Below are 17,070 nucleotides of genomic sequence, written 5' to 3' on the forward strand. Positions count from 1 at the left end.
GCCAGCTATACCTAATAATACGTGATCCTGTGCTAGAATTACAGGCCTGTTCTTAATTGATATTTAAAATCCATAACTTTATTTCTGGATATCAAAAAAGGAGAATTTTGAGACACTCCCTAAGACGGCAATTCGTTTCCAGATCCTCTCAAATATATCCCACATTCCCTTTCTCTTAGCGCTCCGCCTATCTTCAAATCACGTTCTTCCACGCTGGAGATCTCGCGAGAGGTCGAGTGCGCATGAATTCTCCCAGGAGCCACCGCTCTTCCTCTTCCTGTAAGCGGCCTGAGGTGAGTGACTCTTTGCTATCTCTCTCCGAGAGCTGAATCCTCCAGTTATCGCCGCCATCCGGGCTTCGGTGGCGCTGATGGCTATGCCCGCGGGAGGAAGCCTCCTGCGGCTACTGATTCTTCGCTGAAGGCGATGTCCCTCTGTGCAGGGGGACGTGTCGGAGCAGAAGGCCGCGATGGGCGGGAATGGGGGTGGAACGGGTACCGGCGGCCTGTCGTCAGTGCCGTTTCCGACTCCCGAGGGCCAGTGTGTTGCGGTGAGTGCTGGCCGCGACGCGGCGCGTGTGTGGCTGCAACGAGAGAGTTTGGGGGAGTAAAAGTGAAGTTGGGTTGAGGCTTCACTTACCCATTTGAACGAGTGTTTCAAGTTCGATGGCGCTTAACCTAATAGCCCAAAAGCACCTGGGAAGACGGCATCACCTTCTGTGGGAGGGAGCGTGCAGAGGGTTGTAGACGAGCATTCTGCGGTGCCATTGCGTGGAGTCCTTATACTCCTGAGGGATCCAGAGTGGGGTTGAGACAGGCCACGTTCTCCTTCAGAGGGGAAAAGGGCTCATGAGGTCCGAGTCCCTAGTAGATGCAGCGGGGAAGAAAGCTCTGGAGAAAAGGATGGCTGCGATGATGGCATTTCTTAGGACACCTTTGGATTGACCGTGAAAACAACTACTTTCTGAGCGGCTGTCGGTAGCATTTAATATGTATTTAAACTGCATCGGTGACTGTAAATGTGTGTTGACAGAATTTCCTCCTGATCCCTTCCAGGTGATCTCTGAAAATGGTTCGCTATTCACTTGACCCGGAAAACCCGACAAAATGTAAGTGAACCGGAAGGGATCTAAATTCCTTATCTTGGGGTAAGAGGAATCATAAGATAACCCACAATGAACCAAAACTTTTATTTTTCAGCATGCAAATCAAGAGGTTCAAATCTTCGTGTTCACTTTAAGGTATGTGAATCCTCATATATGTTCTGAAAGGGTTGTGCCACATTGTTCCAGTGTTTTGGTTTTTTTTTTTTTTTTTTTTTACCATTCTAAAAAGGTGTCTGCAGTGATGCGTTTCTTAGGACACCTTTGGATTTACCATGAAAACTAATCAGTCCTGAGCAGTCACCTTTGAGGCATCGAGTCTGTAATGATCAATCATAAAATGAGCACTTTGATTTGTGGAATTGCGTGAGATTACCAGAGAACTATTGGAGAACTTGGTGTAGAGATCAAGATAACAAGACCCTTAACATGGTTACAAGATGATGGAGTTAAAGCATTATAGTTAGGGGGCGCCTGGGTGGCTCAGTCAGTGAACGTCCGACTTTGGGTCACGTCATGATCTCTCAGTTCCCAGGTTCAAGCTTCAGGTCGGGCTCCGTCCTGACCGTTCAGAGCCTGGAACCTGCTTCAGATTCTGTGTCTTCCCTTTCTCTCTGCCCCTCCCATCTCATGTTCTTTTCTCTCAAAAATAAACATTTAAAATTTTTAAAAAATAAAACCTATTACACTTAATAGAGGTTTGGAGTTTATTTTTCCCTGGCTTTTAATCACAGACGGTTTTTTTTTCTAATATTCCCTCCCCTTTAAAGAACGGGAAATCTTTTGTTGATGTATGTTGACATTTTAAAAAACAATTTCGTGTTTACTTCAAAAATTGTTACTCTTTCGGGGCGCCTGGGTGGCGCAGTCGGTTAAGCGTCTGACGTCAGCCAGGTCACGATCTCGCGGTCCGGGAGTTCGAGCCCTGCGTCAGGCTCTGGGCTGATGGCTCGGAGCCTGGAGCCTGTTTCCGATTCTGTGTCTCCCTCTCTCTCTGCCCCTCCCCTGTTCATGCTCTGTCTCTCTCTGTCCCAAAAATAAATAAACGTTGAAAAAAAAAAATTAAAAAAAATTGTTACTCTTTCACATCGTTAAGTCACAGTTTATACTGTTTATACTTAGAACACACGGGAAACTGCCCAGGCCATCAAGGGTATGCATATCCGAAAAGCCACCAAGTACCTGAAAGATGTCACTTTGCAGAAGCAATGTGTGCCATTCCGACGCTACAATGGTGGAGTTGGTAGGTGTGCCCAGGTGAGAGCTCACAGTGGCTGAAATGACTTTGTAATGGAGAGGGGTCGGATGGGGTTAGGATCTGCCTGGAATCAGGTTCTTTCTGGTTGCTGGGATGACCATCTTAGGACACCTTTGGATTAACCATGAAAAAAAAACTGTTCTGAGCAACCTTGGTGTTGGATTAAAAATCATATTGGTTGTAACACTGATTAAAATGAGGGGAAATGACTAACGTGTTCCTTGGATTCCTTTTAGGCCAAACAGTGGGGCTGGACACAGGGTCGGTGGCCCAAAAAGAGTGCCGAATTTTTACTGCACATGCTTAAAAATGCAGAGAGTAATGCTGAACTTAAGGTACCTAAACCATTGACTTTTATTTATTTATTTAGAGAGCTAGAGAGTGCACATGTGGGGGAGGGGCAGAGAGGGGGACAGAGGATCTGAAGTGGGCTCTGCTGACAGCAGAGAGCCCGGGTGTGGGGTGAACTCCAACAAACTGCGAGATCGTGACCTGATCCAAAGTTGGACACTCAACTGAGCCACCCAGGCACCCCAACATCTTTATTTACATGCATATAATTTGGATTGTTATTCAATTGTTGCTATTGTCCAGATTCTTTCTTTGACTGTCTTGTTTTCTCAGTAACTGAAATTTCCCATTCGTTTTTTTAAATCTCTACCTCCCAATTTCCAGAAGACCAAAATTTTGTGTGTGAAGATCTTCAGAAGCATGATCCACTCCCCTTCATGACTTTTAGGGAGGCCCCTTACAAGCTGCATATAGCGCTGAGTTTTTTGTGTTTTTTTTTTTAATGTTTGTTTATTTTTGACACAGAGACAGAGCCTGAGTGGGGGAGGGTCAGAGAGAGAGAGGGAGACACAGAATCTGAAACAGGCTCCAGGCTCTGCACTGTCAGCACAGAGCCCGACGCAGGGCTCAAACTCATGGACCGTGAGATCATGACCTGAGCCGAAGTCAGACGCTTAACCGACTGAGCCACCCAGGCGCACCCTGCACTGAGTTTTAATAGTTATTTAGATTTAAGGAAGGACCCTTAGAATAAAGGTGAAAGCAAAAAAATGTTTGACAGGCTATTTGAAGTCTTAAGGTTTGCCTTGCAAAGATGGGGACTTGATTTTCCAGTGATAAGGTTTGTGGTGTTGAGATAAAGATGTCAATTTGATTTTGTTCATCTCTTCCCAGGGTTTAGATGTAGATTCTCTGGTCATTGAGCACATCCAGGTGAACAAAGCCCCCAAAATGCGGCGTAGAACTTACAGGGCTCATGGTCGGATTAACCCATACATGAGCTCTCCCTGCCACATTGAGATGATCCTTACTGAAAAAGAGCAGATTGTTCCTAAACCAGAAGAGGAGGTTGCACAGAAGAAAAAGGTAAATTAGTCACTGTTACTTAAGTCGTTGATCGGTTTTGTTTATGATATTGCCTTTTTGTATATACATATATCAGCACTGTATAATTATCTGCTGATGGCCCCACCTGAATTTTTATAGCAACTTAAAATGCAACATGTACAAAAAAAGGGCCCCTCCGTCCTCCCCAAACTAATAAGCTTGTTTGCAGTAAATGATCCCATTCAGTTCTTTAAGCCGGGAACCTGGGAGTGATTCTAGATTCCCCCCGCCCTTCAGCCTAACTAACTTCTGTTGGTTTAATTTCTTAAATACTGTCTTCTGTTCTTGTTGCCACTTAATCACACGGTCTCCCTGTCTCCAGTCTTCAGCACAAACTCCCTGCTTGCTTTTTCTCCTGTCACTCCCCCCGTGCCATTTCTCTGTGCCAGAGGAATTCCCTTTACCTCTTCCTTCCTTTTAACATGTGCAAACTTCTCCAGGAAACTTGTTACAGCCTTTTTTTTTCTTTCCCCAGATATCCCAGAAGAAACTGAAGAAACAAAAACTTATGGCCCGGGAGTAAATTCTGCACGAAATACATGCAAATAAAAGTAAAAACAGAATGCTGGTTGTCTTTATTATTAAACGTATTACAAGTATCCTCACAAAATGGATCAAATGGGTTTTCTTCTGATTAGAATTAGAAACTGATTATTCTGTTAGCCCTGTGCCACTAATTTTGATTTGGAAACAGGCTGTTTTGAATTACTTGGTGCTACCTTGCATAAAATGGAATCGGAGTATGGGGCTATTTCTGAATTTTTTTCCAACCACTTTTATTGAGACTTAACACCTACTCACCCAAACACAATTCAGTTGATGGCTTTTATTATATTGTTACACATCTGTCACTGGGCAAATCTTTGTGGGCATTTTCATTATCCCAAGAGAACCTTACCTAACCCAATCCAGCCTTGAGCAACTACTAACATGGATGTATAGATTTTCCTCTTTTGGACATTTCATGCGAATAAGTTGAAAGTATGTGGTCTTTTGTCACTGGCTTTAATTTTGCATAGTATTTTGTGATAAAGCAAGTCTATTTTTTGACAGGTATGCATCGTATAAACTAACAACGTTTGGACCCCTTTTTTAAGCTATTGTGGGTAGTGCGGCTGAAACTACAAGCTTGTGTGGGCGTGTCCTCATTTCTCTTGGGTCTGTACCAAGAGTGGATTTCCTGGATTTCGCCTGTCGTGCTGTTTACAGTCCTAACTGCAGTCTGTGAGGGTCCAATAAGCACTTAAAGCAACTCCGTGTTAATTCCCTGCCTGAATCTCCGACCCTTTTAACTAGCACAGTGAAGTTTAGTCACAACAGCGTTCGGTAACAGCCTGGTCCTTACACGCAAGTGGAGTGACCTTCTCTATGGCGGTGAACCACCGGCACCCGCCGTATCCGGATCAACGTTTTGGATTTTGTTCGAGGGTCCGGGACAGCTGACCCCCCGACTCCCTTGAGCGCAGAGTTTGCGCTTAAGGTGCCGGCGCCGGAAGTCAGGGCGCGCGACCGCCTGGGCGTCACCGCTACGTCCTGCGTGTCCTCAGCCTGACGCAGGCGCGCCTTTGTCGGCCCCTTTTGCGGTGCCCATTGGCTCGGCGGCAGCACGTCCCTCCCTCCGGAAGTGCGGACATTTCCACTTGGACCCGGTGGACGCGGGTGAGCGGTGCCCGGTGGGCCGGGGCTTTCGGCTGCGGGTTCGGGGCGGGGGTGCGCGCGGGGGGGGTCCCTGGTGCCGTCTGGCCGCTTCGCAGGCTCCAGCCCGGGTGGTGCTGAGCGAGCCCCACCCGCCTGCAGTTGGCCTGCGCCGGGCACCCCGCGGCCCGCCTGCGCTCTCCCGGGATACCCCGCTTCGCCCTCCAGACGCGCGCCCCTGCCTCCTGCCCTCCCCTCGCCGTTACCTCCTCCGTCCGCGGCCGCCCGCCTCCCGGCCCGCCTCTCCCTTTCCATATGTCCGTTTATCCTCTTCCTTGGCCTGCACTGTCGGCTTCACTTCGCTCTCTTGTCTTCACCACCGTTCGCTCTTATCCTGTCCTGTCCTTTGTCGTTGTCTTTGAATCAGCCCGTCCCGTAGAACGATGTGCCAAACGGGGTTACCTGAAGGGAGGTGGCGTTCCGACACGGTACCTGCCAGATTTCTAACAGAGCTTCGGCCTTTTCCTCTGTAGTCCGTTGTCTTGGACTAAGCCGAATGAAAGCGAATTCCTCTCCTCCGACAGTTTAAATGCGTTTTGCCCGCTTTGCTGTAATATCCGAGAACTGGCTTCATGAAAGTAGAATGATAATCATCTTATCAGTTTGTCATAGCCAATTTCTAGACCTTCCTAAGCCACAGTTTCCACATGTATGAAGTTCCTCAGAGTGTCATAAAGATTGAGAGATAAAATACAGTAGTTTCATTATGAAGAGAGCTAAACAGTTTTATAAAAGCCATGTTTGTGACATAAGCGATTGGTAGTTCTTGCTCTTGAGAGTTTCTTTAAGACAATAATTAGGAGTAGGTAAAGATGAATCTGTGATGGGCTGCCGGTCATTAACTGAACCTAGTCCTAGGAGCACTGTCAGTTGTTTCAAAGGGTTTAAGTTGGTCTTGAAGGCTTGGTAGGAGGGGAATAACTTGATCATTGTATTTTTGTTAGGGGAAAAAGCAAGAGTATTGAGGTAGGAAACCAGAATTGGGAATTCTGATCTTAACCAACTCTAGTTACTATTTGCCTTTGCGTGAACTTTGGACGGGTTGCAGCTTTTGGATCTGGGTTTGTTGTTGGGGGTGGGGGGGATGGTTCCGGGTTTTTTTTTGTGTTTTTTTTTTTTTTGTGGTAACAACGCTTAGAAGGCACTTAACCCATTCACACACTCTTCTGGCCTTTGTATTCGTTATTAACATATCTAATCCATCTGCATCCCGTGAGAGAGGCTATTGTCCTAATTTTCCACTGGAAGGAATCAAGATCAGACTCCTTGGATAATTTGCCGAAGGACACCAATTCGAAAGTGGTGAGAACTGGTCTCATATTCTGGCAGCTGCCAACCAGTCTGCTTTGCTTCGTAGGCTGTGGTGTAAGAGTGCAAGACCTAAAAACCACATCCCTTCAGACCAAATTCAGAAGGTCTGTGGCCAAAAATAATGATTGCTTGGTAAATGCTGAAAAAGGCTCAGTGCTCGGTTTGGGTTTTTTCATCAGAAAATATGTTCTTTAAAACTTCGGAACAAAATAGTTTGGTAAATTCTTATAATGTTACTTTAATTTGACCAGAGGACTGTCTCAAAGAATGTAGCTATGAATCCTTTATAAAATAGCTGATCGTTCCTTGATGTACATTTATGTTAACTTGTCTATAGCTCTTGTAATTCATTTCAAAGCCACATTCAGATTGGGTTGTCTATACTGCTGCTTACTTGTATTGTGAATAATTTTAAATCACCTTAGTGTAGTCATTGTGCCGATTCATTTGCCAGCAAGTACTACCTGATTTGCAATATTTTGAAATAAGTTTTTGGGGGGGTTTATTTTGAGAGAGCGAGAGAGTGAGCATGGGTACAGGAGAGGCAGAGAGGGAGAGAGAGAATCCCAAGCAGGCTCCGAGCTGTTAGTGCAGAGCCTGCAAACCCTGAAATCATGACCTGAGCCAAAATCAGGGGACATTTAACCAACTGAGCCACCCAGGTGCCTCCAAAATAGGAAATTTTAGCGTTCTGAACTATTAGTTTTCTGCACTGTTCTGAAGCTTCTTAGTGTTTCATGCCTACTTTAAGGGACTAAAAATTCTTGTAAATTTAAAGTCTTTGGTTCAGTAGTATATTATGGAAGTAGTGTTGGTTTTGAGAAATTTCAAGATTTCTAATTAAGGAAATTCGAGGTATTAATTTTTTTTTTGAAATGGACAATTTACTTATAACGATAATACCGCATAATTTTTTTTTTCTCAGCATACTTTAATTGCTATTTAAAAGAAAAAGGCAGGGGAGCCTAGGTGACTCAGTCAGTTAAGCGTCTGACTTCAGCTCAGGTCGTGATCTCACAGTTCATGAGTTCAAGCCCCATGTCGGGCTCTGCGCTGACAGCTCAGAGCCTGGAGCCTGCTTCAGATTCTGTGTCTGCGGCTTTCTCTGCCCCTTCCCCGCTCACGTGCACTCGCGCTCTCTCTCCCTTTTTCAAAAATAAATAAACATTAAAGAAAAAGAGAGAGAGAGCAAATCTATCAATGGAGAGTTGTTGCCTGGGAAAGTCCAAAGTGAGTCCTTAGCGAATTCCATGTTAGAAGATTTGCCCTTAGCCTTTGAGTTTTCGCTGGTCAATATTGTCAGTTTCTGAAGATGATTAGGCCCTGGGAGTTAATTCCCACCAAACTGGAATAGAAGTCATAATTAATGTTCCATGTCTTTGAGCCTACTTTTCTTTGTATGGAAATGGCAAGGGTACTCCATCTCACTGGATTTTTTGAGGATTACATAGTTCATAAATGCACAGAGCCTAACTGCCTGGTACCCAGCAACTAACTGGTGTCTTTCCTTTATCACAATTATGGTTGGGAAAAAGTGACTGAAGAGGCCGGGAGACGGGAGCCTCACTATTATTTTTATGTCTACACCTGTTACTCCTTTACAGAAAGTAGCATTTTATTGAATAGACTTGTGCTTTTCGCTAATTAATGATTTAAGTTTTTCCTTTAATGTAGAACTGGTCCTGTCCAGTATCTTAACCTAGGTAAGTTCCTTGCGTCATTCATGTCTGCTAACCGAACTTGTGTTTTCACGTGTGCCAGCACTTCGGGACCCCAGCCTGGGAGGATGGTGTGTATCCCTTGCATCGTCATTCCAGTTCTGCTCTGGATCTACAAGAAGTTCCTGGAGCCGTACATATACCCTCTGCTCTCCCCCTTTGTTAGTCGCATGTGGCCTAGTAAAGCCCTCCGAGAATCCCACGACAAAAACAAAGGCCAAGTAGACTGCAAGGTAGGAACACGAAAATACCTTGAATAAGGGCGGGTGAGGGGGTTGGTACAGTCAAGGTAAAATACGTAGCTTTGAAAAGGCAAGCTCTTGGAACCAGAAGCTTCCTTAATGTGCCTTTTTTTTTTTTTTTTTTAATGTTTGTTTATTTTTGAGAGAGAGACAGACAGAGCATGAGTAGGGGAGGGGCAAAGACGGAGACACAGAATCTGAAGCAGGCTCCAGACTCTGTCAGCACAGAGTCCAATGCGGGGTTCAAACCCATGGACCACTAGATCATGACCTGACGCAGTTGGCTGCTTAACCGACTGAGCCACCCAGGCGCCCCTTCCTTAATGTGTCTTAATTTCTTTGTTTAAAATAAGGGGTTTGGGGTGGTTTTTAAGTAATTAACATTTGGTTTGAACTAAGGTTTTAAACTGGACTTCTGATCAGTGCATTTATGTCTTGATTTTAAGCCATGATAGTAACCAATATTTCTTAGCTGGTAAGAATAATAGTAAATAGCTAATGGATGAGATGATATTAAAATATGGCAGTTTCATTGATTGATAACTTGGGTAAGAGATTTAGTTGGAAGGATCATAGAAATTAAAGCAAAAAAAAAAAAAAAAAACCACACACACAAAAAGGGGCACCTGGGTGGCTCAGTTGAGCATCTGACTTTGGCTCAAGTCGTGACCTCACAGTTCGTGAGTTCAAGCCCCGCGTCGGGGTCTGCACTGACAGCTTAAAGCCTGCTTTGGATTCTCCGTCTCCCTCTCTCTCTCTGCCGCCCTTCCCCAAATAAACTCAAAAAGAAAAAAAATTGTTTTTTAAAATGAATATTTGGACAACTCTGTTTTAGCATTGGCGCTTGTTAAGCTCAACTTCAACTGTGTTCTGTGCTAATTTAGCTACCCTGCCCATTTCTGGAACCAGCGTTTTTTCATTCTGAAGTTTGTCTGTTTTTAAAGAGAAGATCTCTTAAAATGAGTGTCTTTTTGTTGTGCTAATATCTAACATGTTTTTTTATTTTAGGGTGCAGACATGAATGGATTACCAACAAAAGGACCAATGGAAATCTCTGATAAAAAGAAAGACTAAAGTGCTTGTCCCAAAGGATCGCATTGTTTAAAAATGGACCTGTAATATGAAGCACCTTGCTTGTAATTGTCTCTGACCTTTTTCTCTGAGACCAGGATTCCGGATAGATAGCTTAGCTGCTTACCTGATACTAATCAGGAAATACGTGATATTTGTATTTAAGATGTGTTTAGTGAGTTGTATTTAATGATCTCATTCCTGAGTTCCTTTTTCATTAAAGTAGCTTTAATTTCTCTTATTACAGTTACGAAGAAATAAAAGGGTTGTGCCTGTAGACACGGCTACTGAATCAGTACTCATAAATCCTTGGACCTCTAGCTTTTGTTCAGGCTCTTTGAATTTGAACAGAGCATGACGTTACTGTGAAACAGTGCAGTGAGACTGTGCAGTGAAAGGAAAGTGTTTGGAGGGATGATGAGGACTTGAAACTTAAAGATATAATTACTGTCTAATACAACAGAGAAGCTTACTCAGGAGGGTAGCAATTACTACTTACGGCTCTGAGAAAATAGAAAAGACAGGGAAATTGGGGAGACGCCTTTGAGAAATGGAATACCTTTTACAGAAATGTCTAATATACACTAATTCTAATCCTTGTTGCATTCCTTCTATTCTTACGAAGTATATTAAATATTCTGTTTAGCGTGTGGTGTCTTTCTTTTCTTTTAACGTTTAAATATTTAGTGGGTTGGCCGGTTAGCTCAGCTGGTTAGAGCGTGGTACTGGTAAAGTTTAAATATTTAAAAGGGCCATTTTGTAGCCCATCAAAAAGCAGAATTACAGTGCGACAGCATCTGTATAGTTGTGAACCAACAATCTTTTTTTTTTTTTTTTAAGAGTGGATTGTATCCATTACCGTTGCATAATAAGACACTCCAAAATTGAGTGGTTTTTAACAGGGGACTGGGCAGAGTCCTTTGCTGGTCTGGGTCCCCACATCGTCTTTCTTCCCTGGGCTTCTTCACATTAGTGTCAGGATGTATAAATAGTCAAAGATGATGACCATACCTTTGTATTGGATGTGTGCATTCCCTATGAGTTTAGAAGGAGAAGTTAGGGACTCCTGCCCTCGAAGTCCTTGGTCCTCACTGAAGCTCTGTTAAGCTGTGTGTCGAGTCAGGTCATTGATGCACCCTGGACTTCATCTGATGCAAGGCAGTAGCTTTCAGTTTTTCTCTTCCACCCCACCTGAAGGATAAGAGAGATCCCCTTTAGCGACTGTGTTCAGCTGATTAGGTTTTTTGCACAGGACCCCCCAATGAGGTTTTTTTTTTAAGGTATAAAAACTATTATAAAAATAGATGTAGGGGTGCTTGGCTGGCTCAGTCAGTGGAGTGTGCATCTCTTGATCTTGGGGTTGTGGGTTCAAGCCCCTGCATTAGGTGTGGAGATTACTTAAAATATTAAAAAAAAAAAAAAAAACAGCAAATGTTGGTAGTAGGAGAGTTCAAGAGCAAGTTAAATGAGAAGTTAATGTTCTTTCTCTGCCTTTATTCCAGCTCCACAGACGTAACCACTGTTAGTTTTTTGTGTAGCTTTCTAGCAACTTCCTTGATTTGTTTAAAAAAAACTTTTTTTATGTTTATTTTAGAGAAAGAGGGAGAGACAGCATGAGACACAAAATCTGAAGCAGGCTCCAGGCTCTGAGCTGTCAGTATAGAGCCCGAATGGGGCTCAAACTCACAAACCGTGAGATCGTGACCTGAGCCGAACTCAGATGCTTAACCGACTGAGCCTCCCAGGCACCCCTTGTTTTCTTTAATTTTTATTTTACTTTTGAGAGACAGAGTGCTCACGTGAGCAGGGGAGGGGCAGAGAGAGGGAGACAGAGGATCCCAAGCAGGCAGAGAGCCCGATGCGGGGCTCAAACTCCGGAACCACAAGATGAAGACCTGAGCCAAAGTCGGACCCTCAACTGACGGAGCCACCCAGGCACCCCCTTAATTTGTTTTTATTAAATATATCACTTTTTAAAAATCATAATATTGCAAGGCGTATAATGTCCCTACTCCCTTCGTCCCCAAAGGCATTACTCATTTAGGTATTGTTGGTCTTCTGTTTATCGCCATGTTAATAAATAATAGCATACGTGCTGCTGTCGTTGGAGCTATTAACTCTTACTTTCTGCCATGGTTGAGCTCAAGCTATCTTACACTGCAAGTCCCACTGCTTCTCCCGCACATCCTCCTAATTTGTTTTCTGAATTTGGGTTGTCACTAGTATTTATAGCATCCTGAGTGCGCCAGATGTCTTCCATTTGCCCCTCCAAATCTGCTGCCTTTGCCCTACTCTGCTGCCCAAGAAACGGTATGAACTACATCAACAGACTTCTGGCCTCCTAAGATTCTGCTGGGTTTAGCCAGTGGAGATCTATAGCAGGGGGAAGGGGAAGGCAGGAAGGAGGGCGGTCCGGGTATTTATTCCCTTGGCTGCCTCCCTTGAGGGCTCTTTAGGTCAATTCTGTCCCTCAACCAAAAGTCCCTGTGCCTCAAATTGGCCAACTGCACGTTTTCAGTTTCCATTAACCTCTCCCTCACCTTGTCCTTTGGGGCTGATAGGGGAGATAGCATCTCTTAACTACGGGCTGTGGGTCACTGCATTATCTCGAGTGCCTTCTGCTTTCTGGGACACTAACAACGAGCACGCAGGAACCACCACTGGGTAGCGTGTGTGCTGCGGTCATTCCCACCCCCCCCCCCCCCGGTCTTCAGTGTTTGACTCACATCATCACAAGCGCAAGTACGGGACAGTAAGATACTTTGAGGGGCACCTGGGTGGCTCAGTTGGTTAAGCGTCCGACTCTCGGTTTCAGCTCAGGTCATGATCTCATGGTTGGTGAGCTCAAGCCCCGTGTCAGGCTCTGTGCTGACAGCTCGGAACCTGGAGCCTGCTTTGGATTCTGTGTCTCCCTCTCTCTGCCCCACCCCAGCTCACGCTCTGACTCTCTCTCTCTCTCTCTCTCTGGCAAAAATAAATATTAAAAGGTTTTTTTTTTAAGATATTTTGAGAAATCACATTCACGACTTGTCACTGTATAATTGTTCTGTTTCATTATTAATCTCTTACCGTGTCTAATTTATAAATTAAACTTTGTCATAGGTATGCATGTGTAGGAAGAAAATAGTACATATGGGGTTCAGTGCTATCCACTGTTTCAGGCATCCACAGTGGGGCTCGGGGCGTATCACCCACAGATGAGAAGGAACTACGGTAGCGTGATGTGTTTCCTTTCATAACAAGCATGGCTTTCCTAGAGTTGTAAATTACCTTTTTTCTCCCTATGCACTTCCTTTCCTGACTAGTTGTTGCCGAGGCCTGGTGCCCAGGGGCAGTTCTTGGGACTTCCTACCGCTCCTGGATCCCACACCCCACATCTTCCTCTCTCTCGGTTTTCTCTCTCATTTTTTCTGTAGCACACCATTTTTCTAATTCAATACTCTCAGAGGTTGAGTATGGATACTTTTGTAAAGTTCTACCCAGTCATCCCAGTTCATGTAAACTCACGTTCCCAAGAATTGCTGGTCTTCCGAGGCCCTTGCCCCTCTAACAGTGTCACACTCCAACACTGATTCCCAGTCGTGTGTCTTACATACTAGTAAAATGTTCTTAAAAAGGTTGAGGGGACTGGGGCGCCTGGGTGGCTCAGTTAAGCGTCCAACTTCGGCTCAGGTCATGATCTCGCGGTTTGTGAGTTCGAGCCCTGCATCGGGCTCTGTGTTGACAGCTCAGAGCCTGGAGCCTGTTTCGGATTCTGTGTCTCCCTCTCTCTCTCTGCCCCTCCCCCGTCCATGCTGTGTCTCTCTCCCTCTGTCTCAAAAATAAATAAATGCTAAAAAAAAACAAAAAAAAGCTTGAGGGGAGTGATACACAGTTGGCATTTTTATTTGGCCAACCAAGAATATTTTAAAAAGCTATAATGTTTTATCACCATTATTTCAGAAAAGACATTTTGACACTAAAAGGATGAAGAAGAACAGGAGAATAAAGGAAAACAATAGCCCATCAGTTTGAATACGTTCATGAAAAATGTTTTTATGGAAACTTCACACTAATTTTGTCCACATTTTTCTTCTTTTTATAGTTGGTTGGTGAAAACTTATCACCTACCTTAGACAGGATTTGGTAACCATTGTTCTATACCACACCAGTGTTCTCTTGTCCCCAAATATCAGTCCTATCTATCATGTTTCAAGATTGCCTTTCTAGTAAAAGCTAGAAAGCCCTGAAAAGGTGCTTTAAACGACCTTACCAAACAATTAAGCCACCACTCCATTCCGACACAGTGGAGGGTTTGGATATCCTCTGGATATCCTGATCCCCATGCTCCATACAATGGCAGGACAGCACAGACTGGGGCCTAAATCCCTTAGGCTCATAGCTTCTGGGAGATTCACTTTGCCTAATGAGACCAGCAGTCTCATTATTGTATAATTATATCTTTCTACAAAACATGATCTAGTGTGTGTTAAAACAACGCTTACCTAGTTTGGTTCATTTGTGCCAATAAACTCTAACCGTGTCCTCTGAAATCGGTTACATTTCTTCAAATCTTCTTTGGATTAGTTGGTTGTACCCAGTGTTATGGATTGAATTATGGCACGCAGCCTCCCACGCAGTTTTTATGTTGAAGCCCTAACCCCCAGAACCACAAACTGTGACCCTATTTGCAAATAGGGTCATTGCAGATGGGATTAGTTCAAATGAAGTTATTATGGCGGATCCTAATCCAGTATGACTGGTATTCTTATAAAAAGGAAATTTGGGGGCGCCTGGGTGGCTCAGTCGGTTAAGCGTCTGACTTCAGCTCAGGTCACGATCTCGCGGTCCGCGAGTTCAAGCCCTCCTCGGGCTCTGGGCTGATGGCTCGGAGCCTGGACCCTGTTTCCGATTCTGTGTCTCCCTCTCTCTCTGCCCCTCCCCCGTTCAGGCTGTGTCTCTCTCGTCTCAAAAATAAATAAATGTTAAAAAAAAATTTTTAAAAAATAAATAAAATAAAAAGGAAATTTGGACACACGCACACATACCCGTGCAGAGAGAACACAACGAGAAGAGGAAGGCAGAGATCGGGTGACCCTTCTACAAGCCTCGGAACTCCAAAGGTTGCCAGGAAACCACCGGATGCTAGCTGGAAGGCCTGGAACAGAATCTCCCTCATGGCCTCTGAAAGAGCCAGCTCGGCCGACATCTTGATTTTGGACTTGGCGCCTCAAGAACTTCAAGACAATAAATTCTCTATTGTTTAAATCACCCGATTTGTGGTACGTTGTCACAGCAGCCCTGAATAACACGCCCAGGCATTGTAGTCCACCTTAGTTGGAAAGACAAAATAACCCTGAAGGAATCAGCGTGGACCTTCACGAGTACCGGTGGTGTCGGTAAAGGGAGCCCTTGAGACGGCCTTGAGACTTCCCGTGAGCAGGTGTGAGCTCTACAGCCAGACCGCCTGGGTTCAAATCGCCACTGGCCAGTTTTGTGGTGTGAGGAAGTCTGGGTACCTATTCTGGAGGGTCATAAAGCCCATTGAGTTAATGCACCTGAAACTTTAGAACAGTGCCTGGCATGGGTAGCTGCTTTCCAGACTAATTCATTGAGTAATATTAATTTGTGACTCCTCCTGACTTGTCCCCAGCAGGAAGGAGACTGTGATGGCGGCATAGTGCCCCCCCCCCCCCCACGGGTTTCTCCAGCAGCAGAGCGGTGGTCGCCTCCTCTCAGGAGGAAAGCTGGCAGGAGCTGTGGTGGTCTGGCTGGCCCAAGCCTTTCTCCCAAGGCTTAGCCTCAGAGCTCAGGATTAGTAAGGAGAGACGAACAGGAACCCTGTAGGCACGGCACGGATGTGTAGCCGAGTTACCGGTGGGGGTGGAGGGAATGGAGGGCTAATGGCGTAGCCTCTCGCTTGGCCAAGCAACTCCCTGGAACTGCGTAGTCACTGCCTTTTGGGCATTCAACACTCTCCGTGGCAGGCGTCTGGCTGACTGCTAACAGCCGGCATCGTTGGGGCTTCGGTAAGGCCTGCGAAAATGGTCCGTCCCATCATCAGCTTACTGGCTGTGTGTCCTTGTCCGAATCCTCATGCGTCCCTGGCACTCAGTCCCTCATCTCTCAAATGAAGGGACTTGACTGATTGCCAATGTTCCTTCCCAGTTGTCCTTTTGACTACCTGTTTACCCAAGACCCAGCTCGAACACAGGTAGAAGGATTGGCATCTCATTTTTCTTCCAAGCGGACCATTTCGCTATCAGTAAGCCAACGTCCACTTAACAAACTATTGTGAAGTCCGAGTCATTTGTTTCCGAGCCATCAGTTTCTACACTAACCCTTTCTCATAGGGTTGTTGGGGGAGTTAAATAAAAGAACAGTGCACAGCTCACGGCAAAGAGCCCGTGATGTGAATTGTTAATTATGAGTCCTGGTATTCTTGTCAGAAAGTTCCTTGGTGGAGCTAAAATCTGCATCCTATAACTTCAGACCTCTGGTCCCAGTTTGGCACTCTGGGACAACATAAAACAAGTCTGGTCATGCCTCCTGAGAGCAGTTATAACAACGAGTCTTAGTCTCGATGTTCATACCCAGTTCCACCAGGCATGCTGCATCTGACATGATTTCCAGACCTCTCACCATCCTGATTGCCCGGTCCAGATGATCCAGTTCTGGTTAATCTATACTTCTCTTCAGAGGGATGCCTGGGGACTGGCAACGACAACATGTGAGTTGAGTACCATCTGGATTACGCAGGTGAAATCACATTTATTAAAAAAGGCATGCTACCTGCATTACTTAATTCTCATCGCAACGATGAGATGTGAGGGGAGTATTCCTGTTTCTTTACAGAGAAGAAAATGAGGCTCAGAGGAGTCAAATAGCTGTGATGCACTGTGTTTGTGTTCTCCTAAACGTCCTATCTTTAAACTAACCCTACCTGGGGTGACAGTAGGAGGCGGGGCCTTTGTAGGTAGGTAGATTTCAATAAGGTCATGAGGGTGGAGCCTCCATGATGGCTAAGTGTTTTCATTAGAAGAAACTGGAGCCCTAGGGACATCTGGGTGGCTTAGTTGTTTAAGTGTCAGACTTCGGCTCAGGTCATGATCTCGCGGTCTTTGAGTCTGAGCCCGGTGTCGGGCCCTGTGCTGACAGCTCAGAGCCTGGAGCCTGCTTCGGATTCTGTATCTCCTTCTCTCTCTGTCCCTTCCCTGCTGTCTCTTTCTTTCAAAAACGAATAAACATGAAAGAAAGAAAGAAAGAAAGAAAGAAAGAAAGAAAGAAAGAAAGAAA

General features: G+C 45.0%; 2 protein-coding genes, 1 long non-coding RNA gene and 3 other non-coding genes across 7 annotated transcripts; 5 read left to right on the top strand and 1 right to left on the bottom strand.

Moving 5' to 3' along the window:
• Nucleotides 1-265: 265 nt before the first annotated feature.
• Nucleotides 266-4,363, top strand: RPL17 (ribosomal protein L17). Its single transcript, XM_040478868.1, has 7 exons — nucleotides 266-293; nucleotides 1,056-1,108; nucleotides 1,200-1,240; nucleotides 2,225-2,359; nucleotides 2,597-2,695; nucleotides 3,546-3,737; nucleotides 4,234-4,363. Exons 2-7 carry the CDS (start codon nucleotides 1,069-1,071, stop codon nucleotides 4,279-4,281), a joined length of 555 nt encoding a protein of 184 aa, XP_040334802.1. The 5' UTR covers nucleotides 266-293; nucleotides 1,056-1,068; the 3' UTR covers nucleotides 4,282-4,363.
• Nucleotides 907-972, top strand: LOC121033288 (small nucleolar RNA SNORD58). The gene has a single exon (XR_005791807.1). It is a non-coding gene; the product is annotated as a small nucleolar RNA SNORD58 (small nucleolar RNA).
• LOC121033286 (small nucleolar RNA SNORD58) lies at nucleotides 1,339-1,403 on the top strand. The gene has a single exon (XR_005791806.1). It is a non-coding gene; the product is annotated as a small nucleolar RNA SNORD58 (small nucleolar RNA).
• LOC121033285 (small nucleolar RNA SNORD58) lies at nucleotides 2,446-2,510 on the top strand. The gene has a single exon (XR_005791805.1). It is a non-coding gene; the product is annotated as a small nucleolar RNA SNORD58 (small nucleolar RNA).
• A 923-nt stretch (nucleotides 4,364-5,286) lies between the features above and the next one.
• On the top strand, nucleotides 5,287-10,445 carry CUNH18orf32 (chromosome unknown C18orf32 homolog). 2 transcript variants are annotated; one of them, XM_040478869.1, is made up of 3 exons: nucleotides 5,287-5,417; nucleotides 8,526-8,715; nucleotides 9,733-10,445. In XM_040478869.1, the coding sequence occupies exons 2-3, from the start codon at nucleotides 8,551-8,553 to the stop codon at nucleotides 9,796-9,798; spliced, it is 231 nt and encodes a 76-aa protein (XP_040334803.1). In that variant the 5' UTR covers nucleotides 5,287-5,417; nucleotides 8,526-8,550; the 3' UTR covers nucleotides 9,799-10,445. The 2 variants fall into 2 exon arrangements, with proteins under 2 accessions (XP_040334803.1, XP_040334804.1); XM_040478870.1 differs by lacking the exon at nucleotides 5,287-5,417 and adding an exon at nucleotides 6,731-6,755.
• A 349-nt stretch (nucleotides 10,446-10,794) lies between these two features.
• On the bottom strand, nucleotides 10,795-14,390 carry LOC121032942 (uncharacterized). Its single transcript, XR_005791608.1, has 2 exons — nucleotides 14,280-14,390; nucleotides 10,795-10,986 (listed from the first exon to the last, which is right to left on the bottom strand). It is a non-coding gene; the product is annotated as an uncharacterized LOC121032942 (long non-coding RNA).
• Between the last annotated feature and the right edge of the window lie 2,680 nt (nucleotides 14,391-17,070).

Source organism: Herpailurus yagouaroundi, unplaced genomic scaffold (assembly GCF_014898765.1).
Source record: "Herpailurus yagouaroundi ecotype Mexico unplaced genomic scaffold, PumYag 142, whole genome shotgun sequence".
NCBI lineage: Eukaryota > Metazoa > Chordata > Mammalia > Carnivora > Felidae > Herpailurus > Herpailurus yagouaroundi.

Excerpts from the sequence above, each read along its gene's own strand:
- RPL17 (XM_040478868.1), top strand. The coding sequence starts at position 1,069 with ATGGTTCGCTATTCACTTGACCCGGAAAACCCGACAAAAT. Across the intron at positions 1,241-2,224 it reads ATCTTCGTGTTCACTTTAAG|AACACACGGGAAACTGCCCA; the intron begins GTATGTGAATCC and ends GTTTATACTTAG. Across the intron at positions 3,738-4,233 it reads AGGTTGCACAGAAGAAAAAG|ATATCCCAGAAGAAACTGAA; the intron begins GTAAATTAGTCA and ends TTCTTTCCCCAG.
- CUNH18orf32 (XM_040478869.1), top strand. The coding sequence starts at position 8,551 with ATGGTGTGTATCCCTTGCATCGTCATTCCAGTTCTGCTCTGGATCTAC. Across the intron at positions 8,716-9,732 it reads AAGGCCAAGTAGACTGCAAG|GGTGCAGACATGAATGGATT; the intron begins GTAGGAACACGA and ends TTTTTATTTTAG.